Source organism: Harpia harpyja, chromosome 6 (genome assembly GCF_026419915.1).
Source record: "Harpia harpyja isolate bHarHar1 chromosome 6, bHarHar1 primary haplotype, whole genome shotgun sequence".
Lineage (NCBI taxonomy): Eukaryota > Metazoa > Chordata > Aves > Accipitriformes > Accipitridae > Harpia > Harpia harpyja.
In genome coordinates this window covers 10,190,751-10,218,535 of record NC_068945.1, presented here as the reverse complement: position 1 = coordinate 10,218,535, position 27,785 = coordinate 10,190,751, and the positions used below count along the sequence as shown (strand labels likewise).

At 37.3% G+C, this 27,785-nt stretch overlaps 1 protein-coding gene across 6 annotated transcripts; it reads right to left on the bottom strand.

Annotated features, from left to right (window-relative positions):
- Nucleotides 1-11: 11 nt before the first annotated feature.
- Nucleotides 12-27,785, bottom strand: KRAS (KRAS proto-oncogene, GTPase). 6 transcript variants are annotated; one of them, XM_052788803.1, is made up of 7 exons: nt 27,624-27,785; nt 26,322-26,564; nt 19,864-20,042; nt 17,352-17,511; nt 9,953-10,068; nt 9,901; nt 12-3,640 (listed from the first exon to the last, which is right to left on the bottom strand). In XM_052788803.1, exons 2-7 carry the CDS (start codon nt 26,430-26,432, stop codon nt 3,524-3,526), a joined length of 684 nt encoding a protein of 227 aa, XP_052644763.1. In that variant the 5' UTR covers nt 26,433-26,564; nt 27,624-27,785; the 3' UTR covers nt 12-3,523. The 6 variants fall into 6 exon arrangements, with proteins under 6 accessions (XP_052644763.1, XP_052644762.1, XP_052644759.1 ...); XM_052788799.1 differs by lacking the exon at nt 9,901 and having other exon boundaries at nt 3,535-3,640; nt 9,945-10,068; nt 26,322-26,444; nt 26,547-26,564; nt 27,624-27,783; XM_052788801.1 differs by lacking the exon at nt 9,901 and having other exon boundaries at nt 3,535-3,640; nt 9,945-10,068; nt 26,322-26,444; nt 26,547-26,560; nt 27,624-27,783.

Below are 27,785 nucleotides of genomic sequence, written 5' to 3'. Positions count from 1 at the left end.
GGGACAGAAACTCACAATAACTATTTTTTATTACATTACAATAAATAGGAGCAGTACAGTTTGACAAAAAAATGACAAATTCCAGATCACCTCACAGCACATACTCCTAAAAACATTAAAAATTTTAAAACAAACAGTGGTCTTTTTTTTTTTTTCTTTTTTTAACTTAATGTCTGGTATGACCAACATTCCTAGGTCACGCAACCAAATGATGGAAAAACTGGATCACACTGCATATGTTCCACATCAAATAAAGCACAATGTACAAAATGTGCATGTTTCAGTTTACACTATACAAAAATAGTTAAAATACATTCCAGGTAAACATATTACATTAAGAAGTCATTCTAGTAAGAAGTTGGCACTCAAGAGGAAAAAGCAGAAGTATTTTCAACGTGAAAACACAAGACAGTGGAATAAAGAAATGTTAGGAAAGATTTACCATCTATGTAGCTTTATGTAAACTTGAGACACAATGATTTGTTTACAGTTTGATGGTCTTTGAAGGTAATAATTGTATTGCTTCGTAGTATAGACAAGAGCAGAAGATTGCGTGTCAGTATTTACCCATTACAGACATCCTGTTACTGTAACAAAATCTATACAGTTAAATTTATTTTTAAGTTAACAAAAATTTTAGGGCAATGAGACTGGTCAAAATAATTAAATTTCAGTTTTGAGAAAACCAATGATAAAGTTGTTTACCAGAGTTACATAAAGCTACTATCAGAAGGCGTTACTCCCTGACACATGGCAATTTAACATATTGACGTGGTAAGTGATTCACATGTTCATTTAGTAGTTGCTATCAGAACAGATAGCATCCAGGTATGTTCTTTGAAAGCATTCCAAATAGGGAAAGACAGAATAATAATGAGATCAACTTGTGCAAGCTGCATCCAACATGCTTCACCAAATCTCAACAAATATTAAGACAAAACTGCACAACAGTGGCAAGGATGTGTGTTTTTTCTTTTTTCTTCCTTTTTTTTTTTTCCAAAAAAAGTAAATAAGGGTTAATCTAAATGGATTTTGTACTAATTTAGATTGGTAGCTACAGATCACATTTACTGAAAGAAAAAAAAAAAAGAAACCCAACTATTTTATATATAGCTTTATATTAGAGCTATATAAATCCATATTTGATGATTAAGATGTTTCAGCTAAAATTTCTCCTAATGGTTTTTAGTTAAATTAACATAAGAATTTTAGACCAGCCCTAATTTTACATGCAGTGTGACTCAGTTACCAAAAATCTTAAAGTAATCTTAAGATTACTTCCATTTGCTCAAGGTATACTATCCTCTTCTGCTACGCTCTTCATATATGATCAAGAGTGTCAAAAATGTGCAAATAACTGTCCCCAAAATGTTTTAACCTTGGAAGCTGTAAAATGTTTTGCAACATTAAGAATCTGTTCTTATTCCTTATTGGTCCTTACAATATAACGTTAGGTTCTCCTATTACTATTTTTCAGAATATTTCATAATCTGAAGTATATTTCACATCAAAGCTGAAAGGAGGGGAAGGGGTCTGGGTTTTGGTGGAGAGTGAGGAATGGGGGGCATAGGCAGGAAAAGGCATTGTTTCTCTCTGCCACATTGAAATTAAAGAACACACAGCAATCCAGATAGTATACATCCCCTGCCAGCTTTGCAGCTCTCCACCTATGAGAGTCACTGCGGGGTTTTTCTTCGTAGAAGCACAAGAATACTTTTCTCATGCAGTTGCACCCTTGACATCATATAAATGGTCCAAGTCAGAGGTATATGAAAATCGTACTGTGTAAAATTTCCACGTAATTGTTTAGGTATACCTTAGGTTAGGGCAATGCTGCTATTCCCTGTTCCAAACTTTCCAGTGTCCTGAACTATCCTACTTCAATGTCTTATGTTTTATTTTTTGGGGTACACCAGAGTCACATTTTCAACTTTACTCTGCAGCTGAGCTGGGTACTAGAAAGAAGTGTACCTTCAGGAGCCCAGGCCCTAATGAAACAATCAAACAATGCAACATTTACAGTAAGACAACAGGAACTGGCAACACTGGAATTACTGGCTCTTACTTTAGTGCAGAATAACTAGACTACTGCAGTACCAAAAAATGAAAGCTTCTGCAAAAATTCTGAACTCCAATCAGAAAAAAAAAAGGGGGGGGGGGGGATCATAAGAGAACTTAATCACAGAGAGAGACAACATTAAAATCTTGGTCTAGCTTCGTGACAGTCTAGACACCGGAATGCCACTCACCAACAATTTAATCTGTGCAACAAAACTAGTACTTCACGAACATCACACAAACATTGACTCTGGAAACCATGTTCTATGTTGACTGTTTGTGCAAATTCCACACCATTTTTATGGCATAGTAGATTTCCAAATTATTTGCATGAAGCAGCTAAATTCAACTCATTCATTCACTCATTTGATATTACTAGAATTTAAAATTCCTCCCCTATTATGCACAAGATGGGCATCTGGAAATATTTAATGCCACTCTTGGGGAAATAAAGAATGGTTTTACTTCGCTATATAATTTAGGATTCATTCTGATTTAATTCTTATGGCAAATTCTGGATCCATTTATGAATTAACCTAAGAATTTGAATCTACTTATCTGTTAAGGCTTTCTAGTATTTCCTAGATACACTAAGGGTGAAATCCTGTACCTACTGAACAAAGCTACTTAAAGATTTGCCACTGGGGGTCAGAAGAGCTAGGATTTCACCTTGGTCTTCAGACACAAAAAGTTAGTGAGTCTTAAAACAACGCATTAACAATAGCAAATCAACCTAATTAGAACTTTTACTTTTTCCATTGCCAGATGTGCATTGTTGTCTTTTTTTAATTTTTCTTTTTTTTTTATAGAAAAAATAGAGTATTTAAGGAGTGACCGTGACAAATTGCAGTGAAAATTTTTTTTGTGAAAGTTTTATCTTTACATTCATTAAAGCTGATCTGAAATGCTACAAGACTAGATGCCTAGAAGCAAAATCTACAGGAAGACTATAAAGGCTTCTGGTCTCTCTATATTGCAGTCAGTCTAAAATAAAAGAAAGGCTGAAATGAAAGTCTCTTTTGCTAACTAGTCCGTTGTCCCAACCAGATTTAAAAACCAAAAAATTAAAGGGGATGTTAGAATGTGTAGAGCATCATTTCATTGTTTGGTTTGCACACAGAACAGAAGTTCACAATCAGTAAGAAAAATAGGAAGTTAGCAACGGTGCATGCACTGAAGAGTCCTAAGACAGTTCTCAGGTTTTTGTGCGAGTTTTTTTTGTTTGGGTTTTTTTTGTTGGTTTTGTTTTTTTTTTCACAGGCATTGCTAGTTCAAGAACCAACAGTCAAAGAATACTGGCACTTTAAGAGGAATGAAGTTTCCACTGTCATTTAAAACAAGCATTCAGGTAAAGCTAACAGGATCATGAAGCAGAAAGTAAAGTAATGCTAAAACAAATGCTAATAATTTAGTGTAATGTACAAAAATTACTTAAGTACTTCTTAAGAATAAGGATAAATTGTATTTACATAATTATACACTTTGTCTTTGTCTTCTTTTTCTTCTTTTTACCATCTTTGCTCATCTTCTCTTTGTGTTTTCTGATTTCTCGAACTAATGTATAAAAGGCATCATCAACACCCTGAAAAGATACATACATGCACATATTAAGATCACATTAACAGACTTACATGCCTGCTTAGGTACAGCCTGTTTTCATCTGACCTGATCAGGTGAAGTGTGTTCAATCAGCAGTCTGTTTTGCTGCCTGCCAGGAGAGGTTACGCTGTCTTCTCCTTTCTGAGGCTTTTATAATGTCCCCTTGAGTAGACCATGTGTTGGAGGAATTGCCAGCGTAACAGTCCTCTCGAGCATTCCTGTTTCTTGGGAAGGGGCATACTGGGGAAAACATTCAGATGGAAGGGGAACCATAGTTGTCTCCTGTCATGTAATAGGAACACGTCTGACCGCATTACTGTGCGTGGGCAGAGAGGCCTGCAGGAGAGCAGCTTTGGGGAGTGGGCTGCCATTGTTTGAACAATTAGTTCTGGCTACAGGCTGTTCCTCTCCTGAGTTCTGAAGAGCACTGGAACAACCACCTGAAGGAGCTGTTTTGGTGCCAGCAATAGCTAACACCTGCCTGCCTTCTTTCTCAGCTATTCCCCAAACTGGCCTTACAGCAGCCTGCAGGTGACACTGCTCAGGGGCTGACCACAGATACCCCTAGGTCCAACTCCATTATTAATGTGGTAAGGAAAGTAATTTAGTGTACAGCCCTCTTCCCCATCTCGAAGAGGGCACATGTTGTCCCACCTCAAACTAGAAAAGTATAGGCACCACACGTTTAGATTGTAAGTATATTATTACCACAGAATAAAGTTGTGAAACATTAGCTAGCTTCTTTTATGCCTTAATAATCTATATGCAGCTTTAAAAAGTAAATACAAGTATTTGTAGCAAGAATTCAATACCAAAGACATACTTATGATTAATCTACATATTCAGGTCATTTCTTAGGCACACTGATAGTAATCACACCACAGTTTTATAAATCTTTACATAATGCAAATCAATCCCATGTTCCAGGGATAAATTATTATTTGATAAATCATGCTATTCAACTTATATAAAGACATGTGGAACACATTATCCATGCTGCTGTAGCATGCACAGTCACTTAAAATCTCCACGGCTCCAGTAGTTCAGCTACAAACACAAAAGCTAATGTTTCTTCACAGTAAGTAGTTTATTTTTGGGGGTGGTAATTACAGCTGACAAAAATTAACTCTGGTCAAAAAAGACCAGCATATCTGAAAGCCCAATATGAATCATCAAGTACAGTGTTATACAGTATACTTTGTAACAACCTATTTACATGAAACAGTTTATTGCCTAGCTTTCAGGTTGCTCCAAATTCTAATCAAGTACCCATGTTGTCAGTCACCCTTTACATTTAATAGTTTGAGTACTGACAGTTATAAAATCATTAAGATAAAAAATGATCTTGATTCTTCACTGCCTTACTCATATATCTTTTAGATAGATCAGAAACAGTTGTATAATGTTAATGTATCACAGCAGCCAGCTGCATCACTGTAGAACCAGGTCTAGAAATTTAGCCCTACAACTGGCAGGCAGCTTCCTACCTCGTCAGTTACAGAGTTTGCCTTCAAGCTGACAATAAAAATTTAACAGTCTCTGTTTAGCCCTGTATGCCTACTTCAGTAAAAGAACTGAAAGTGAACTCTGAAAAAAGCACAACAGAAAGCCAAAAAATCACCTAATTCATTACTGTTTCAGTCAAACACCAAGTGATGATGAAACTTAAGATGGAAAGTCCAACCAAGAGTGAGGTGTTAAATAGCTTCACTTATAAAGCAGTGCTCCCAGTATAATCTAAATTTATTTAAAAATTCAAGTTCACAGTCAAGTTCATAAAACATTTACAAATAACTGATGTTCCATCAAAGCCCTTGGCAGCCTATCTCCCAATACTAATAACACGCTTTTGCAAGGTTTTGTAATATACAAAATACACTTGCAAATACCTTACTCTACATATTAAAATATTCTCAATCAATATAAAATTGATGTAGCATGCCTAATGAAGAGTAGCCTTAGTTCTGGAAAAGGTCATGTCCCCCTTTAATCTTTTGAGATTTAGAAATGCTTGGTATTATTTTACAGAGAGCTAGTGTATTTTGCTTATAACTTCAGCATTAATGCATAAAGTGAATACTTAGCAATGTTTGTGTAGGGAAATGATCTAGAAGTGGTGATGGTTCAAAGTGTATCTACTGCAGTTCTCATCTCAACCAGCCAGCTAGGAGGACAGTATTAAGAATCAATCACAACAGACAGAAGAATAGTTTCATTCCTAGAACACGAGAGTGGTGTAAGGAAAACCACTGCACAATATTCTTCTACAAGACTGTTCACATTTCCTTACAAAACTACCTTTCAGTATTTCACACTCATCATTAATGTGTTAGAAAAATACTCATTACGAGGACAGTCGTTGGCTTTCAGTGGTGTTTTCAAACATGACATGCTGAACAAAAATTGTAATTTAAGCTTTCAAACAAGCAACCCTCCCTCATTAAACTGGTCTAAAAATAAATACAGAGAAAATAACTTCTACAAAGTAATATCCAGACACTATTATGGGCCTTTACACACATGACTTCACAATTTAGGCTGAAATCTTTTATTCTACCTAGTAAGGTGATGATGATCTTTTAAATACAGCGCATGTTGCAAAATACTAGGGAATTGACTTACCTTTTGTCCTTGCATTAACACCACTGTAGATAAAGCCTTTAAAATTATTTATTATGTATTTAGTAGTTTGGTCCTGCCACAGTTCCTCTTAAATTCAGGTAATGAATATAACATGACATACAAAACTATGTTTAGAATGTTTGTGAATTAGAATAGGAGAACTCAAGATAAACTGAGGTCTTTCACTTTTCAGTCTGTGGATTAAATTTTAAATGTGATGGATATGCTGTTTACAGAACGTCCCTAAAGGCATCAGTACTGTAAGATCAAAGGTGATCAACCTTTCTAGTTACTTCTTTCAGTAAGAAGGGACTGCATGCAGCTGACCTTCCTCTCTCTAACAATGGAGTTATTATGTACAAGCTTTTTGGAAAGCGTAAGATGTACTGAATGAGTGCTTTAAATCCAGGCTCAGGATTAGAAACTCAAAATTCACTGTGCATGTTCAGAACTATACCACACTGCCTCAATAAAGGTGCATTGATGGAGCTTGCTCCTGGCACTTGTTTTTCCAAAGGGCAACTACGAAAGGCAAAGAGAACAGAAAAATCAGAACTGTTCCCACAGAAACAGCCTGCTCCTGGCTGCAACTTTTCTTTGGAGCACCACATGGTCCCATGACCATATAGAAGTCTAGATATGTGGTTGCTTGGTTACAAGCACGCATGAGACTTGGCAACTAACCTGCCTATCAATAAGAAACCCTAAATTCATAAGAAATTTGGAATTCCTTCATAGCCCAGCCCCCAAAATAGACCCTTAAGCAAGTTTTAAGTTGTAGAAAAGAGTCTTTTTCATATTTTTTTTAATATGTAATACATATATACATACACACATGTATCAGTCATGAGTAAGAGAAACTATTTGTACACCTCTGTAGTACTATGGAAAAATCATTAAATTACAGTTTTAATCAGGCATCTAGAAATTCTTTAATTCAAATCTAGAACTTTTGTAATTCAAACTTTTTACTGTTAATCCAGCTCAATCTGAATTACATTATCTAGATGTCTAATTTATGCCCTAGAGAAACCTTTTGTTATAGTATGCTTTTTATGTAAAAACTTTAATGCTTTCTTGAAAGAGATCTTTTGAAGATTTTACACGGAGTTTTAGAAATTTCTTCTTGGTAGTTGGAAATTACAAAGGGAGCAAAAGATATTATGTATTTTCTGCTTTACTGTGTAACAGGAATGACCATCTTGGAAAGCATCAGCAGTTAATGGTAATCAGGGTAGTCAAAGATTTCAGTTACTTTGTACAAGATTAATCTAACTAAGAAGGCATCCCATAAGCAGCAAGAAGATAAACTGAATATTCCAAGAGGTAGCATAACAACACTCTGAACCATCAAATTTGATTATCCACAGACAAAAAAGGAAAGTAAATACTGTGTATCAGTAACACAGCAAACTGTGTTATAATGAGTATTTTTTAAGTCTAAAATCCCAGCTGAAAGACTCACGTCATTAGGTGCTGCTGTCCTTAGTCATCTACTATGCATCAGACTGAAGTAATACCTACCTTCTTACTGAACAAGCCAGACTGTTTTCAATGTGAGATTTCTTATTCCACTAGAATCACTACTGAATTACAGCTGTACCACATAATTTTGGAATATGCTTTCTCCAGCTTAACCTCCTAAATACAAAGTTGCTGAAATGACTGTCAGTACTACGTAAAATTCACTTGAGTATAAAGATGAATGTTTCCTGCCCTGAGCAAGCTCTTGAAGTTCTAGAGTCTTATATCCAAGACTATTTTCTAAATAGGGTATGGGGAAAAGAAAACAAAACCCCAACAGTATCCATTGTTGACATGAGATTTTCCCCACCTGGGAAAAAAAAAATAAACAGCATGCACAAAACCCCAAAAACATACTTCTCTTGGACATAGGCAGAAAGAAAGTAGGAAGCTCGTAGAAAGAAAGCATAGGTTCGCTGAGCTATCAAGAATCTTAAATTCTGAAAAGATGCTTCCACTGGAAAAAAAAAAGAAAGCCACAACTCCCACCATCCTGTTCTTCTCTCAAGGAATTCCACAGAAAGGAAAAGCAGACAGAATTCAGGATCTTTAAAGTCCTGGTATACTAAAAGAAATTCTACTTTGAGGTGTGGCTACATTAGTAAGACAGCAAGAAACGGCAAAGTTGGTTTTCAGAAGGCTACAGGAAGCAGGCTTAAGCAATTTAATTCATATTGCTCTCTATTTGCCAAGCTGCTGTTAGTTGGGGTTTTTTGATAACTAGGAAAGAATAAAACAAGGTATTTTGATGGCATCAATTCTATTGATATTTGGATGCAAGACTGGGGAGCCTTTCCAGTTTCCCGCAAAGGAAACCTTTGATACAAACAGTATCACAAAGTGTATCTTTTTTAAGGAAACATCTAAAGAATTCTCAGAGCAGTCATCCACCACTTAAAAGCTGAGAATATAATAAGCCTGAGCAGATCTAATAAAAACTGATATGAAACAAAATTTCTCTTCCCTCCCCCAGAAAGAGGAATAAAATTCCCTTACTGAAGGGACTATTCCTACAGTTGTGACAGTCTCTTTAAGATACAAGTCAAATTCCACTACCTCTCTGCAAGATGTTCTGGAGTGTGAAAATATACCTTGAAAAGTGAACAGTTTTTCTTTTACACAATGGGAAACTCCAGGTCATCCTCCTGTTAGACAATTATATAAGGAGTAGCAACCCACGCTCTGCACTGGTGCAGTAAGAGGTAAAGAATTAGTGGATGGTAATATATGCAAGGAGCTATTCTGATGGTTTGCTCAAAAAGCACTGGAAGTGATTTAGACTAGTACTTCTTCCATATCACAGTTTCTTCTTCCCTCTCCTCCCATTTTTTCTTACAGTGTAGTTACAGATAAACGATTTTGTGAGAATTTGGGTATTGGGTTTTCAGTGTGCTTTTTTTATTATTGTTGGTTTTGGTCCATCCCCCCCCCTCCAGTTTTACTTCACTGTTGCTTCCCTCACACCCCCCACCCCTTGTAAAGGCTCTCAAAAAAAGTGAAACCTTACCATTTGGTCCATATCTGGATTGCTCATTGCACTATAGATAGCAAAAAACAAAACTAAAGTATTTCTAGAAATGGTAGATTTTTTAAGCTTGGGGAAAACAAGGGAAAAATGGCATGGCGTAAGGAAGGGCCTGAGAATTAAGAAATTCTGTACACCAGCTGCTAGCCAAATACTGCTTTGCTGGATTAGGAACCTCCTGTTTCTGCATCTGAGAAGGACTATAAATATTATTGTCCTCTCCCCTCAGTTCATCAACCTAAAGATTCAATCAATATTCACTTCAACAGTATCTGCAATATATCTGTAGTAAAACTTTTTCCTCTTAACTTCTTCACACTCAAAACTAGGTCTCCATTTCACAGGTGAAGTTGATATGCAGTAAAGACTTCTTGTTAATCTATTTATCAAAAACCCATGAAACAAAGCAAATTCATAGTACTTGGGTGTTTGCTAGGAATATTATTCAGGATTACTATACTGAAATCTGATTGGCTTTATATCTTAAATTATGTCATCAATTAACCATAAAATATCTGATTTGCAAGACACTATCAATCATTTTTATTTGGCAAGTGATTTGTAAAACTTACCCTGTTACATTACAAAACTTACCCTGTTACATTACAAAACTTACCCTGTTACATTACAAGGCATTTTTTAATTTTCACGCACCCTGGAGTCTTTTCTTCTTTGCTGATTTTTTTCACTCTGTACTGTCGAATCTCTCGCACCAATGTATAAAAAGCATCCTCCACTCTCTGCATTGTAAAACACAACTCCTTAAAAACTGCTTCATTGACAATCGTGACATATTGGGACACCCATGGCAGGGGAAAAAGCCACAACAAAACTACTGAAATTATGAGCTTTACTTGAGAGAAGTATACGGATCTCCATTCATATATTTAAAATGCCAGGCTTGCACATTTGCTGCTTGATGAATAGTTTTTAATGCAAGCAAAAAAAGACACACTCAAAGAATTTATTGATTACCAATTATTGTGAATATCTACGCTTCAAGCCCTCCTTTTTTCCTGTGCAAGGTAACACTCAGACAAAAAAGCATAGGAAAGATTTTCTTCCACTGCATACCATGCTGAAAATAATACCGCTTATGGTACCGAATCTTCTCACACATTTTTGTGGGCATGGATGTACTTAGCAGGCACAAAACCTTATTAGATTGGTAACTGGGGGGTACTTACAAACACGCAGTTAACCACCTATTTTCACTTCTTAGCCAAAGTGAGAACCTGTTACTGTTTGGGCAGGCAAAGAAAAGTAAGCTCGTTTATGTTCTGTTCTTTATGAAGGTGTACTTTCTTTGCAAAAATCTGTGGAACAAACTAACAAAAGTATAGAAAAAGTCTAAACAGGTAATTTCCTAAGAGGTTACAAAGAAATAAAATCTTCCAAGAATACTGAATTTTGGGCAATATTGTCTTTAAAGCTACTGACTTCACAGAGCAAACGCTACGCTATTAGATTTAGGAAAAGCGATATTTGGGTCATGGCAAAGTGCTTTTAAGAAGCACCCTAAGTATATTATATTTCAGAGTAACTTTCAAAAGTGATTATTGTAATTACAGAAGTTATTCTTCCATGCAGAAAAAGCAATAAGTTCATTACTATCATGTTTAAGAGCTTGGTTCACATCAACATACAAGGCACACCTAATCTGTTCTCTCTGGGCTAGACTCTGGGCAAAGGTCCCATAATAACCACTAAGTGCAAACAGCCCGTGAAGTTCTGCTGCTCAGATTTTTCTCTGGTTGATGAGAGCTCTTCAAGTATTCCAAGGATGACACAGAGCTACACCAGATTCTCTGGTTTCACACCCTACCTTTCTGCAGTTCTAAGTTTAGGCTACTTGGAGATGATGATACAATAAGCATTTAAAAAAAGAAAAAGTATGAGAACTGAAGATACCTTTAAGTAAATACAAGAGAAAGAAGTACAGCACCAGCTTTAAATTATGATACCTGTTATTTTAAACTGATTATATCTGTGCATAAACTTAAAAATTCAGGTAGATCTGTAAGGATGTTCTTGTCATAACAAGATACAAAATGTTTAGCTGCAGCTTTTAAAGGGAGAGCAAATCTCTCCTCTGCCTTACTGTCAATCTCATTACTTGTCTCTTCAGTCAGATCCAAGGTTGTTAATTTAATACAAACACATTATTTGAAAATAAAAACAGAACAGACTGATGATCATGGAAAACAGTACAACCATTTAAGCCTCAAAACTTTATTACTACCCAAACACACAATCTGGGCTTGCATTTGGCATTTTCCGTAAATTATGTCTCCAACTTATCTTCATATTATGCACCTAATAACAAAAATAGCTGACATTTACTGCCACAGTTACTGGGTCATTTTGCATGAACTGTGCCACAGGTTATCACATTTAAGACTCATTCTTAACACGCTGCTGCTTATCTGAGGGCCCTTCTGAACTACAGCCACTTGAATTTAAAGATTAATTTAATTAGATTTATTTATTTATTGGATTGTATTTCTCTGGTATATACAATGTGTCCTGTTAGAATGTAGTGAAGTATTGACGAGGTGTGAAGTCTTACATTCTAGGTCTGAGAGTTTGCAAAATGTAAAGGAAGCCATTAAAAAACAGCAAAAAAACAAGTAAAGCTCATACTTTCATGTTTTCCTGGAAGGAATGGAAGTTTATTCCTGAAGAGGAAACAGTAAACATTGATCAGCTGCTATGTGCCAAAGCACAGGCTGTACAAGAATCAACATTTTTGCAAATCTACTGTTTTGCAGTAGAAATATGTAATTTGATTATGGAGCTTTCACATGAATAATTAGATAGCAATTCTTCAGTCAACATTTATTGCCAACTTTCCCATCACCAATGTGAGCTGTAATTTGCTTTAGCAATGCAGAGAGAGGGAGAGAAACAGACAGAGTGAGAAAAGAAATTGCTACTACTGCCACCACCAAGAACAGTCTTATGAATCCTGCTGCAAGAAATTATTCTGAAAGAAAATCTGTACAGAGACGCATTTGCTAATTTCATTAGCACAAGGTGACATTTTAAAGAGCCAGGTGCCAGTCTTATAAACTTAAGAAGTCATTTTAATACCAATTTCTTTTAAGATTCTTCAGTATTTTTTCCTTAAATGAGCATGGACCATACATCTAAAATATGATTAACCAGTTCTTTTAGCTGTCAGAACTGGAAGCAAAAATATCCTTTGGCAGACATTAAAACCTTCAAAATCTAAACAGCCCAAAGAACCCGTGACCTTGAGGCAATGTTTTCAAGATGCTTTTGACTCCTAGGAGACAGCCAAACATTCAATTTAAAATATGACTATGTGCAAAGAAAGACTATTTCAAATACAGACCAAAGTACAAACAGGAATTTTCACATGTTCTGCTTCTGTAAATAGCACTTAAAGTAATGAAAGTTAGCCTTGACATCTCAAAAGTGTTCTGCGTCCACCTTTATACACTTTGTCAAGAGTTGGTCTCCTAAAACCAACTGTTAGACAAATAAAATCAACATTATTCATGAGGACATGAGCAAAAAGAATGCTACTGACTTGCATAGAAGCACTCCCAACATAAAACTTTGTAGTGGTAAAGTCAGCTTAGCCAATACTAGAGAATACACAAACCTGCAAAAATCTACTAGCTCATGTAATATTTAGCTTATAGGTTAGGACCAATTTTTTGTCTGTCTCTAAAACAGACATAATACTTCAAAGGACTGTTTGGAAACAGTTACTATAAGTCAGACACATGCAGAACCTCCACTGGTTTGGGGAGGGAGGGTGTGTTAAGCTAATCATGTTATTATCTTATGAGGGTTAAATACCAGATATACATCAGTAAATTCACACTAAATACTGCATAAAATCATGATTAAAATTACAAAGGTAATCACTCCAAAGTTAAGAAGTGCCAGAATTATAGCTGTCCGTCCTACCTGAATTTCACCCATTGTGCACATGTAACCTTTTTTTGCTGCGCCTATTTATGTTAGGTAAATAAGAAACCTGTTTCCTCAGCATCCTGGAGTCATTTAGCACACAAGCGGGATGCCAGAATGTGTTTCAACATCATCAAAACTTTTTTTTTTCCTTGGGGCCTTGTTCTTGGGAAGGACTAAGCTTTTTTGGAAAAATTTTCCCTTACAACAAACAAGCAACATGAAAAAAACTCAACCCACATTGTGAAGTCTGACAAAGTTGTAACTAATTGAAAAGAAAGTTTTAAAATGGAACCTGTACACATGAACTACATTAAAAATGGCTTGGAGTGAAATACATACAGTATCATTAAGCAGATAGGACAAATCCCTAAAAAAATGGCAAGTTGGTTCAAGCAAACTAAGTTATCAGTTATTCATAAATCTTAATTGAGATGTAGGAATGAAGTTTTTTAAATACTGCACCGATTACTTCATCAGACCAGGCACAGGTTCTCAACTTCTTTTTGTCACAAGTCTGGGGCCTAACCTATTGTACATCAGACAGCTGAAATAACTATAATGCCTTTTTAACAGCATCCTTGTGATTTAAGTCAACTTCTTCATTACACACTTCAAAAGTGTGTTTAAGTATATATTCTCAACAACGAGACCTAACGCTTTGGAGAATCCTTTACTATGCTTACAATAATGCCCATCTATCTGCTTTTCCTCTGAATTCAATACTAGCAAGACAGTTGAAATGTTCCAAGGAAAACAAAATCCTACAGTTAAACCACATTTGGGCTACAGCCTTACAGCTTTTCCTTGTGTAACTCACAGGCAAATGGAAGCCCAGTAAAGAATACAGGATGCAGCCTTGGTGGGGATAAATCAAGTTTGCCTCTCATCTCTCATTGATACTATTGATATTATCGGGAGCTATACGCTCATGTGGACAGAGAAGAATTTGAATGTAAAGCTTATGTCAAACAGAGAAAAGCAAAAACAGCTATCAAAATAAACCCAAGAAATTCATACCCTTCTGCATAAGGATTGTGAAAGGATGAGTATAAGTGATGCAACATGCCTTACAAAACCACCAGTATTGACGCATTTACATTTAGAAATAGGACAATCGCTATTTTTCATAAATTGCATTATATTAATTTCAGTCAGTGATCCAATTAAAAAAAAATTAATAATCTATAGCCTTATACTCAAGTTGCAGGGTCCACTAAGCAAACATTTCACTGATGAACTCAATGATTTGTATGAAAATTCACACAGGGATTTGGCTTAGAACACGACCTTTTTGCAGTAAGTTAATCTTTATTGCAGTCAGAACCAAATAAAAACAAATACACTAACTTTTAGAACAACTTATTTCTGCACTTCATTTCACTTTCCTATTTTTGACCTTGTCTATGAATTTTTGAAAAATCTTAAAAACTGACTTAGTTGGAACTGAGACATCATTCTGCACGAGCATACAATGCCATCATTTAAAAAAAGTGTCTTGGCAAAACAGACTACATGGACAACTCCTTTCCATTTCCATCTCCCCCGTTTCCTTCCCCAGAAACCTTTCTGATTCTCTCTGAGCTCCAGCAGAAGTGGGGCAAGGGGAAGGGCTAAAGCAAGAAGATGGCGAGGGCCCCTTCCACAGTGCATTAGTGCTGACGTTTCCCTGTGGTGGGAGGTGCATACAGGAAAGGAAAAGAAGGTTCCTACTTCCAAATATTCGTGTCAGACTTTCTACAGACTCCAGAAGTTGCCAGACCACCAACTACATCTGTTCATACTTGGTAGTTCTGCATGTAACCAGAGAGGACCAGATTTATTTATTTATTTTTAGCCAAGGACCGAATTCTGCCCAATAAAAATAATAGTCCATGGACCACATGCAGCTTGCAAAATTGTTTGAATCCCCTAATTAAAAAAGTTACTTTGGAAGAAGGTATGCATATATATGTATGTATGTATTTTTTATATATGACAATGTGACTGAAAAATTGTAATATGTAAATGCATACGTCTACACATATATATACATAAATACTTAGATGATCTTGCTATAATTAAAGATCAGGTTCTTCCTCCAATTCCATTTCGTCTTCTCAAAAATATTTTAACAACACAGCATCTTATGAAGCAGTTTCATAACACAACGTGTTACTAGCAGCACTGCAAAAGAACCAGCAGCCATACCTAGTGGTTCCAACTTTTAGAAGCCAACATTCTCAAAGAGTCTATTGGGTATCTTTATTTTAAAATCCATGAGACTACTTTAGGGACTCCTTATCTGTAGAGGGCGTAAAGCTCAGCTTTGAAAAACAAAAGCCAACAGTCAGATCTCTTCTGTAACGTTTCAGCTGGCACCTCCAGAAATATAAAGTCACAGATAAAAGCAGTCAAATTATAGAATGACAGTCAAATATGACTGATCTATTGTGCTCTGAAACATGTACAAACCTCCAGCAGACCTCTTAAAAGTCTGAGACATAAAAAAAGCAGGTACTACTTTGTGTAAACAAACATTATAAAACTGAACAGAAGTGGTGATTTTTGAGCATGTGATTTTGTATTGGCTAAGCATGATGGGGCTGCTTGTAGGAGTAAACTGCAGGTGGGGTGGGGAGAAGCAATCTTTGAAAATATACCATTGTACCCACATACTTTTATTAAAAGTGGCTATGCAAAAGGAGTATTTCCTCAACAAAGCCTGACACTCTGTAAAACAGGCCGAACAAAGTACAATCTAGATGTTACTACAGAACTTCCATTATTTCAAACCTCAAATATAATTTCAGAGTTCTTCCTCTTTTATCCTAACATCTCAATGCCAGCCACTAATACAGGACCTTCCAAACAAGAACCCTGTAATTATTCAAGTCCACTTACATGCCACATTCTTCACAACACTCTTGTGGCCTAATTTTTTCTCAGTCATTAAAGTTAGGTAGGATTAAAAAAATGGAACTACACAACAGAGACTTTCTCTATTGCCAAAAGTTAGCATTCCTTTAATTCCTCTGTAAAGTTTTACTAATTAGTCCAGGTTTCAACTTGTCAAACTTGGGTGGGTGTAGCAAATTTGCACTAATAAAATACTCATTTCTTATATCCAAAAGTAACTTAGGTACTGCCTATGGGGAAATTCTGCCAAGTGATGCAGCTGAATCTATTTAGCAGTTACATTGAGCAGTTACTCAAAATGCAGTATTCTGCTCTTATTTGCCTCCTCTGCTACACCTAATTCCTGATTCATAACTTCCACATAACACTTCTGATTATGCAGAGAGTATGAGTTATTCGGCCATTCAGGCCTGATCTAATTTGTACTGATATTAAGTCTTTACTCTTAAAAGAAAAAACACAAATCAGCATTTTTCAAAAAGAATGCTTTCTTCCAGAAGTACAGAACCAGTTTCATCTACATCTGTATAGCTTATCTCCTCCTGAATGCACAGATGTACCACTATGTTCACCTTTGTCCTAGCAAACCCTGAGAGAAGCACTGAAAGGACCCTAATGGCTGCCTCTTTCACCTATACCAGTGGGGTACGATAAACCAACAGTGAGCTCTAAAGTCTTAGAAGAGTATCAGTTTACACAAGCAATTAATCCAGTAATTTCAAAAAATACTTACGGTCAATCGCTTAGCTATAAAAAGGTATATCAAGCACATCCCACTAACATTGAATCAATGCCTCAAAGAAAAATTCCTTTTGTTATTAATGAAAAGACTTAAAACAGAATAAACTGATTAGCTGTTTGTCTACTTAATCATCTTGCTGAGGAAAAAAAGCACTTCAATTCTATTAAAACCTTTCACAACATTAAGAACGCTGCAACCATCTGACAGTGGAGAGTTAATGGCAGGCCAGGTCTCATTCTTTGAGTTTGCTCAACTGAAGCAAATCACTCATTAATAAACAATTACCAGTTGTCAGTGAGTTGGCAGAAGGAAGAGACACCACAAGAATTTGTACTCTGGAGAAAAGTATCTATTGATATGACCAAGCAATTGTCAATGCCTGAAATGATAATTCAGATGAGAGTTCTGCATTTGTATCTGGTAAGTTTCGAGTTTTACCTGTCTTGTCTTTGCTGATGTTTCAATGAAAGGAATTCCATAACTTCTTGCTAAATCCTGAGCTTGTTTTGTATCTACTGTTCTGGAAGGCAAATCACATTTGTTTCCTACTAGCACCATTGGGACATCTTCAGAGTCTTTAACTCTCTTTATCTGTTCCCTAAAAAGGAAAAAAAAGGAGAGATTGTATTTAACAGGTATTAATATTAATAGTCTATATGGTAGATTTTAAAACAATTTAAAAAATTCAATTAACATATTCCAACATCATACTTTAGGTTAATTTACTGCACATAACACTACTAGAAGCCACCAAAAAATAGAGTGACTAATCCTGTCACCATCAAGTTTATCATCTTATTTAAAAAAAAAAAGTTGACATTTTGCAAACTACTATAGATTTTGACATCATGACACTTTTTTTTTTTTTTTTTTTTTTTTTTTTAAACAGCTAATGCCAGAACAAGCCTAGGAGGCTCTGGTATAAATCTTACTACTTCTCTCTCATACTCAGCACTCCTAATACTCAATTCATTTGCTAAGGTAAAAGCGCTATGCCTGTTGTCTCAATTTTGGTTTGGTTTTGGGGGACTTTGTTTGTTTGTTTGTTTTTAATTAAATACAGCATTACAAACTCTGCATTTAGACCGGCAGGGTTAAAATTTGAAGACCCCTGGTCTGGTTCTCTACAAGGAGAAATTTGGTAAGGGAGTCTTTTCAAACAATAGTTAGAAAGCATTTTGAAATACTAGTTAGATGTACTTGTCAAGAATCTCAGATAACAATCATTCATTTCATTACTTTTGCCTTCCCAAATAATCTAGCCGTATGTTCCTTAATTTAGTCAATGTTTTCAGTTATTTATAAGCCTTCAGCTTCAGTCTGCAAGGTCATTCACAGGTGTGTGAATGCACAGTAGAAACTCCAGCATTCAACTCCCAACATTCTTTGAAATAAACTGGGAAGGCCTTCTTATGCAAATCTGCAACTCTCTCTTTAAAAACAAAAATTCCACATAAAAACCTCTATGCTCCTTCTTCCCCTTACATCAACATCTATCCTACCCTCTTCCCTTCTTCCTCTACAACCAGAGGAAACCCATTTGTAAATAATCTGGTTAGATAATGAAGAGGAGTTTATGGTTTTTCTGAGAGCAATAGATATGTTGGTTTTTTTCATTTGTCATCCCTGCTGTGCTAACTCTTACCTGTTTGGGTTTTTTTTAAGTCACCAGTACCAATACATTCAATTAGAACATTTTATATGTAATGAAATTTATACAAAGGCTGGCTATCTCAATTCAAATATAAAAAAGAAACAGTCCTGAAAGAAAGCACCCACGTTCTCAATATTGATCTCTCCCTGAGTTAGTATGCAGCAGCAATTTTGCCCCTCTCATTTGCAACAGTACTCCCCTGATCCCACAGCTCCCCAGGGAGATAAGCCAGCAGTAAACTATTTCTGTAAGTAGGCATCTACCTGCTTAGCTACCCACATTAGCACGCTACACAATCAAACAAGCTGACTTGCTGGCATGCAGGAGAAAGTGAAACTGTGATCAGGGCAGTTGCACCTGATGACTTTGATTACCTTGAACTGCCATGGTATCCCACCTTAAATAAGGAACTGTAACTTCTATTCATAACAAAAATGTGCAACTTCAGCTTATGAGTAGATGTTGGGTTTGTGGGTAATACTGATAGCAAAACACTCCTCCACCATACAGCAACATAGATCTGACAGCATTATAAATGCCTAACTACGAATAGCTTAACGTTATGTGTTTGGGACTAATCTTAAACTGATGCTGCTAAACTCAGTGATCTTTGGTGGGATCTGCATTGCCTTCTAACAGAATACCTAAAGAGAATTCAGTATAATAGTAAGCTACTAAGTTATAAATTATCTGGTATGGTAATCACCAGAGACTGCTTCTACTTCTACATTAATGTAGCTGACAAAGAAAGCATGAGTTGAAATTTTTAACTAAGTATTAAAAAAGGAAAGAGACTATGAAGAAACTACTAACAGGTTTTTTAGCAGTCATCCTGGAACTCTGATTTTGTGCTTGTCTGCCACTCTTAGGTGCCAGGGCTTACACATGTTACTCTTCTAGTAACATTCCGCAGGTATTTCCCCTCCACCCCCAGAACAAAAGCTAACAACTGACATTATTGTCTGTACAATTTCAATTGCGTAAGTTTTTTCCCTCTTAGCACACAATTTTATCTATGGAATGGGCAAAGTTTACCTTTAGGTAAGTCTTCACTACGAAGAGGCAAAAATACTAAGTCACATTGGTTTATATGAGAAGCGCTTTCAGATATTCTAACTTGTGAACGAGGCAGCAGATTTTCAGACCTACAAATGCACAAATAAGTTGCAACATTGCTAACTTGCAAATTTCCCCTTAGATGCTATTTCATAAGAGATCATTCTATTATTTAGTGGAAGAGCAAGCAACCTATCCACCTAATAGAAGAGTTAGTCAATTATCTTTCAATATACACACCTATAATGGTGAATATCTTCAAAAGACTTTGTATTGTTTATAGCAAATACACACAGGAAGCCTTCCCCTGTTCTCATATATTGGTCCCTCATTGCACTGTATTCTTCTTGACCTGCTGTATCAAGAATATCCAAGAGACAGGTTTCTCCATCAATTACTACTTGCTTCCTGTAGGAATCCTAAGAAAAGAAAAAAACATAAACCTTGGTTAAACACAAACAAGTAAGGTTTCAAACACCTATAACTCAGGAGATATTGAAGTTGTTTACAATTAATCGAGCATGACTGAAAACAGTTAAAAATCCAACTTTACAGATGGACAAATGACAGTAGGAAAATAGTGTTCCGTATTTACATGTATACAGTAATCCAGAATTGGAAAGAGCACTGAAAGAACATGTTCTTATCTGTATTCTGAATCTTCAGTGAGTAACAGTACACGTGTGCACGCACACACACACACAAAAAGGGCAGTGTTCTTATTTCTTATTTTGCACAAAAGGACAAAAAGTACAAATTGTATTCAGATCAAAAGCATCTCCCCTTTGTCTCAGTTAAAAGAAGAACTGAAGAAGCTTGTAATCCTGATTTTAAAAGGTTTGACTTTGTTTAAGCTTACTCAATTTACCTTTTTTTTTTTTAAAGTAAAATTTGACCTTCATTCTATGGATGTTTACGAAAGCGTTGTGCCACAACAATGTACAAAATAATAAAATAGAAAGAGTACACAAGTGAGACAACTCCAAAAATCTATGCCACTGAAAATGAAATTAAGTATAAAAAGCTTTCAGTGTTTGGGACAGGAAATCTGTTTTGTATGCCTAAGCAGGTACCTATAATGGTATTTGTTATTAAGTTATCGAAGTTGTGTTAATATATTTGAAGATCAAGCTTTTTAGCCAAGACAGACCAACAGACTCATATAAAAGCCCTGACGGGTTGGTTCACAGAGATGTTGGAACAAACAATTTCAATGCTATCAAAGTTTTCAGGTCACTGATTCAAGTAGCTAAAATCTGTACAAAGTCTCAAGCAACTAGATATTCATGTCTATTTACAGCTCTTTTTGGTGCTAGGCTTCTATGAGTACATAGTTTTAGCGATAATAACATAAGCATTACTTTCCCAATAACTTCTATAAACATCTATATATTTGAAATAAAACCACGTCAATAAGCTTTTAAAATAGGTCTTTGAGCAGTGCCATGAATTATTCTCAGTAAACAGTACTTGTAACAAATAAAAGGTATAAGCACAAAATCTTGGTATTACCTTTCAGATCCCTTAGCTAGAGATTAACACAATATTGCTATTGTTCTTTTTAACACTATACAGAAGTGCACCTAAGCTACTGGGAAGGGAATCAAAAGAATTAAAGCTGCAATTCTAGCCAACTTCAAGATGAATTCAGAATGACCTTCCTTCCTTTGTACCCATTTTAAGGCACTGTATACCTACTCCTGTGCACTTTCCATCTACTTGTATTTTTACAAAAGGCTCTCTTCTTTCTTGTTGCTCACGCTAAAAAACAAGCAGGAGATAATGGTATAGAATCAATATCTTAAACTAAACAAACTCTGTAATCTCACATTTATCTTGAGCCTGGATGACATTTAACAGTATCAGGTAAAACAATATTGACTGTTACCTTAAAGATAAAAGTTTACCTCCAATATGATTTTCAAAATATTTATTTCACAGAAGTGCAAATTCAGTGTTCAAGTAAGAAGTAACTTACTTTATGCTGTTTATGCTTTATGTTTCAATACTGTTTAAATATTGATAGAGCCGAGACAAATACACAAGCTCCAACATGTTTTAAAATAAGGTTAATAGTCCATCTCATTGCTTAAAGGAAAAAAAAAAAAAAAAAAAACCACCACACCAACTCCCCTCCCTCCCCCAAAGGACACATCTTTATTCTAATTCACTTAAATTCATTAGCACACCCCTCATGTCCTATAATACCTTTAGCACCGTTCACAGTGAAGTACTGGTAGAACTTCTATCATTATACTAGGCATATCTACAAAGCTTTCATTTTCTCTTCTTGCAATTTGACTGCTAGTTTAAAAATATGAAAAACAGTTCTTGAAAAGCCTGTATTATTCCTTTACATCTCAGCACTTCAAAGGAAAAGAAATTCCCCTCAACTGAGCTCTAAACAAAAGCTTTAAGTAATTTTCATCAAAGAAAAGTCATTTTTAAGAGAAAAGAAAATCACTTTTAAGAACTGCTGGCTTTAGCATGCCTACCATGTTAGCAGTAGCAGCAAAGATGCACCAGCATAAAGCACAGCACAGGTACAAAAAGAAGGAACACTGAGATGATAGTTGTTTTGCCCACTTCTGGAGAGAAAATTTTGTCACTAACTAGAAAGGTGATTTGAGGCAGAAGAAAAAGAAAGACGTGGGAGAAAATTCAAGCTTATGATTTCCTTCCAAGCTACTGAAATAATAAGCACTTTGCTTTTTTGCCTTTTTCTTTTTCCCCTGCAAAACATCAAACCTGAAATCACATTTGTCACTGTAGGAAAGCAAACTGAAGCACCACATTAAAAACTCAGGCTACTGGGACCCCCACCCCCATCATGGTGAATACCAGCGTAAACATACCAAAGATAAAATTTGTTTATTTAAGTGTTACCATACAGTAAAAATTATCAAGTCCTACAAAATATAAAAGTAGGATGTAACAAAAAGTTATGCCACTGTACTACTTGTGGCACTTCTACTTCAAAATGCAATTGCAGAACCCAAATGGCCAGACTCCCCTTCAATAACAAAAAACCCCAACCTTCTAATCTATAAATTTCATAACTTATAAAAATCCAGTAGCTTTACTGCACATTGGAAGATTTGCAGTAATGAATGCAATGGAGGAACAATGAAGAAACATCCAGTACACAGCTATTAAGTAAAAACAAAATGCAAACTAAAAGTTAATTTTGAAGTAGTACCCGACTCCAAGTATGAATTTGCAATTTTCCCCAGAATACAGACTCAGCATATCTCTATAAAAAAATTTTTAATTTCATTAATCATTTAGCCTGCTTTTATTGGCCTTTCACAAGCCATAAAAATCACCATGAATTATGCTAAAGGAGTAATAATTCCATCTGTTCACAAGCACCGATTAGAAAATGTGATAGGAAATCTCAGCTATATGCTACATATGGAATTTATCTAAAAAAACCCCACTGCTTAATAAATCCCATCTAAGCAAGTAACTATTATTTTGTAAAAATCCATTATACCAGTGATTTAATGTTAAAATATCACAGCTACTAAGACTAAGCTATTACTAAATATTGGTGGAAGTTTCACAGGTGCATAGGTCATTTAAGAACACAGACTTAAATATCAGTATTCGTAAATCAGCCAAGGGATTTTGCTAATCCAATTGAAAAGCCTCTGACAGGCAACTAGGAAAGCTGTTCTTTCTTTAGGACATTGAAAAGATGACATATATTTAGCACTAAACATGCTGAAGCTGTAGAAAAAATAAAAATAAAATAAAACATTTAGAAGTTGTATTATCACACAAGAGAGCACAAATATTTAACAAACCTCGACCGGTAGAGGGCACTAGTCCAACTGGTCTGTGTATTAGGCCAGATTTACAAGGGTTAGTGTTAGTGTACATACAGTTAAGAAAAACCCACTTAAAATCGCTTGGCTATAAATCTGTGCTCGGACATCTACTTCAAATAAGATATGAAACTGTGAAACACATATAAAGCACATATATTTGAATAACAGTAGCCACCCAAACATACATTCATTTTAAACCTCCCCCTCCCCCCCATCATCTGCTATGCTCAGATACAAGTAAATAAAATACTCAAGCAGGCCATGCAACTTCACATTTTCCAAACAAGTTATTTGTTGAATCATTAATTCTATTCCACTGAAAACAGCAAAAACATTAACATTGTAAATGCATCTGTGATTAAGTAACTAGTATATTTTTTTTCCTCTCTTCAACTGCGTTGTCTTTACAACATGAGAATTTTAAAAGTGTTGAGTTTCGTTTTGTTAATCACAGGAAGGATTTAAATTATTCAATAACTGTGTCTTTATGGAATCCGCTACAGATAACAAACACTAAACTCCCTTCTCTGTCCACCCCAAAATATTTAGCTTGATTATGTATCTGTGAGGGAAAATGAGTATTTTGTCAACAGCCGCGTGGCGATGAAAGAAACAGCAGTAAGTGAGAAACAATAGTAGTGACACTACTGAGCCGTCTTAACTGTTATTATTTACTAGTCAAAGCAACTTTTGCCTTATTTCCTCACACTGCATAAAAAACACTCTACAGCTATTGTTCTTTCACCAGCCCCTACCACCACAACTGCATCTATACAGGAAGCACAATCAAGCAACCCTTCTCAACTGAATGGGATTCTGCCCAGGCAAGGACTGAAGCACTTAAACCCAATCACAAGCCCATTCTCTGCAACCTGCTTGCCACTCCAAATCACAGACCACTCTTATTATAACTGAATTCTTTCTTCCCTACAAGCTTACCTACATGATTATAGCACTGTGAGCGCACACAAGGTGATTTACCAGGAGCAGGAAGATACAGTCTCCATCCTCAAGGAATTTACAAGACAAAAAATCGTAACTAGTACTCAGACAAGAACTTGTAGAAGTTGCAGAAGATTAATACTGTTGCATGCGACAAGTTGTGGATGCTGGTAAAACCCATTGGGTTAAAGGTTTCTTTCTTTCACAACAACATACTGATTCTGGACCACACCACAGTGTTACAGTCATCCTGCACACAACCAAATAAAAGCCACAGTTCTGGGATTTCAGGTTCTTTCTATAAGGAACTGTATTTTCATTTTATTATTTTACATTTAAATGTATGTAGTATTCCTCAAAATACTCAGCCTGTTGATTAGCAAAATCCCTCAAGTGATTCAGGAATACTGGCATTTAATTTTTTGTGTTCCTAAATTGTTTACGCAGTTCTGGCTTTATATGACAACTTCTAACACAGAACCTCCACAATACTTTTTTGTAATGCATAAACATGCCTCTAACCCAAGAGAAACCCAGATTATTATGAACAAGTATTACAAAGACCAACATCCTCCAAAGTTCCTTTTGCAGGAAAAAGTAAAATCCCATTTTGCTTGTTCCTCTCAATGAGTTTTGTGTGTTTTCTGTTTAAGTGTGTTTTGGGTTGTTGTCTTAAAATTTCACATCTTAGTAATTGAAAGAGCTGCTCTCCTAGTGCAAGTCACTCTTCCTTTCTCCATAGGTCTATTCGCAAAATCTTCTACAAGCACACAACAGGTTACTTGGCCATGCAACAGAGAAACAAGACAACACACAGACAGGTTAAGGTAAACTCAAACTCAAGCCAACACATTTCTATTTGGGGCACATTAACTCAGGCCTGTACTTCGCTAAAATAAGACAGCTTCCTACCACCTCAGGGCACCGGCTCCTTTTGCTTATGTCTACCTGAAAATGACTACATAGCCATTTTCCGAGCCACCATTTTAAGCCTAGATTTAAAACCTTGTGATTCCTTCAAGTGAGCTTGGAAGCAAGTGCCTCATTGTATAAACATATAAATGAAGTCATAAGCTACAGAGCTTCAGTGCTGGGAACATAAAAATCTTGGGTAAATTATAGTGTCATTTCTCCCTTTATATGGTCTGAGGTTATTAAATCCAACGATCCACAGGAGATTTCAGACAACACTAGTATTTTTCTTATATTTAAAAGGCAGAGCTTGCCTGCTCATTAAAAGCCTTTAAAATATCACAGCTTTTAAAGCTTAAATACAATTTCAGATTTTGAGGAACTGTGCCATGTATTTCAAAGAATCCACTACAGTAGCTATCTTAAAACATTTTTTTCTAGATACAGAAACATGCACTGGTGTGTTAAAAAAAAAAAAAAACCAAACAAACAAAAAAACAGGCTCCAAATTTTGCTTCATTCACCATAACATTCCAGGACACATTTCTCACCGTGTGAAACAGATCCTAATGATAGGAGCTGAGAAAGCTTGATGCATGCATTTCAGAACAAATTTTCCTTCCTGATATCAAAAAGGAAAATCACATTTAAGAGGTTGCATGCAAAGCCATGAAAAGTTTTGCCAACCACTTTCAAGTGAATTCGGCAAATACTTTGTCACCCAAGATCCTAAACACATGCATCCAAACTGTCCAACAAGACATGGCAATTAACACCATACTTTAATTGATAAAAATTGTTAATTCTTTACTGCAGATGATGTTCCATGGCCAGATCGAGAAGTGCAGCTATTTCCTCTCCAATGCTGGCCCAGTGCGGACCATTATATGTTTGAGCTCTTTTTATTATAAAGCCTTGTTCTATGTTTTTGTGGTAACTGTCCAAAAGTAAACAACTACCATTATTACTGATAATCTCTCTTCACAAAAAGTATAAGATGAAGTTGTTTACCTCTATTGTAGGGTCATATTCATCCACAAAGTGATTCTGAATTAGCTGTATTGTCAAGGCGCTCTTGCCTACACCACCAGCTCCAACGACAACAAGTTTATATTCTGTCATTTTTTAGCAGACCTGATGACAAAGAAACCAACATTAAGCAGAGAGAGTCAGGCTCCGACTAATGAGGATGCTGTTGGTGCGTTTTCATTCAATATCACGTTCCTTTGCTATTACCGGAAAGCAACTCCCTCCCTGAAAGACAAGACAAAAAGCTGTGAGGGAATGCTATTTCTCAAAGTCATACACAGGAAACACAGCGTGGGCACTAAGCTGAAAGGCACCGATTCCAGAGAGAAAAAAACCCAAGGATACACTAAATTCTGAAAAAGGTCAAAGAGTATTTCTTGCAGGGCACAGATATCGTTCTCCACCGCCTTCCCCCAAAGCCCCAGCGACTCTGGGAGACCTCCTGGTTTTTTACGAAAGCCGGGCCAAACCGAGCGCCCCTCAGGCTGGGCCACAAACCCGGGACCCCCCCCGCTCCTGCAAACGATTGTGGCGGGACAGGCGCCGGTGCGAGCACAGCTTCACCTGACGGCTTCACCGCCGCAATTATTTTTTTTCCCGGGCGAGCCCGGCGCGACCGCCCCGAGCTCCGCCGCGGGGCCGGCGGCGGGATCCCCCCACCTTCACCGTCCCCGGGGCTCGGGGTACGGCTGCCCGTCCCGCCCCGGCTCCCCTCAGCCAGGAGCCAGCGACGCGGCCGGGCCGCCGAAAACTTTCCGGCCCGGCCCCTCGGCCCCGCGCACGGGGGGGGGGGGGTTAAAGATTTGGGAGGAGGGGAAAAAAATAAAATAAAATAAAATAAATCTATGAGGAAAAGGGGAGGGGTGGGGGGTTGCCTCGGCATAAGCCGCCGGGTGCCGGCTCCCGGAGGGCGTTGGCCACCTGTCCCGCCGCCCCCTCCCGCGGCCGCCGAGCCACCGCCCGCGCCGCGGGGAAGGACGGCGGAGGGGCAGGCGAGGGCTGCTCCGGAGGATGCCGGCGGAGGGGAAGCGGGGCAGGGCGCAGCCCCGCGGGCGGCAGCGGGACAGTCGCCGGGAGGCTGCCCCCGCCCGGCTGCCGGCGTTTCTTGCCCCTCCGCTGGGCGACGCCGGGAGGAAGAAGGGGGACGGGGGAGGGGGGTGCCCGGCTCCGGGAAGCCGCAGCGCTTCCCCCTGCCCCACCTCGAAGGGAAAGGGAGGAAGAAAGCAAGCAGGCGCGGCGGCTCGTCCCGGTTCAACGGGCTAGGGCTAAGGGCTAGGCGGGTACCTGCCTGGCGCTGCAGCGGGCCGCGGGAGCACGCCGGCGCCTCCCTTGCCCGCCCCGCCGCGGCGGTCGCTCCGCGTCCCTTTCCGTCCCGGTCTGAAATGGCGGGGGACGGGGAGGGCTGGGGCTGGAGCTGCCGAGGGAGCCGAGCGCCGAGAGGGTGGA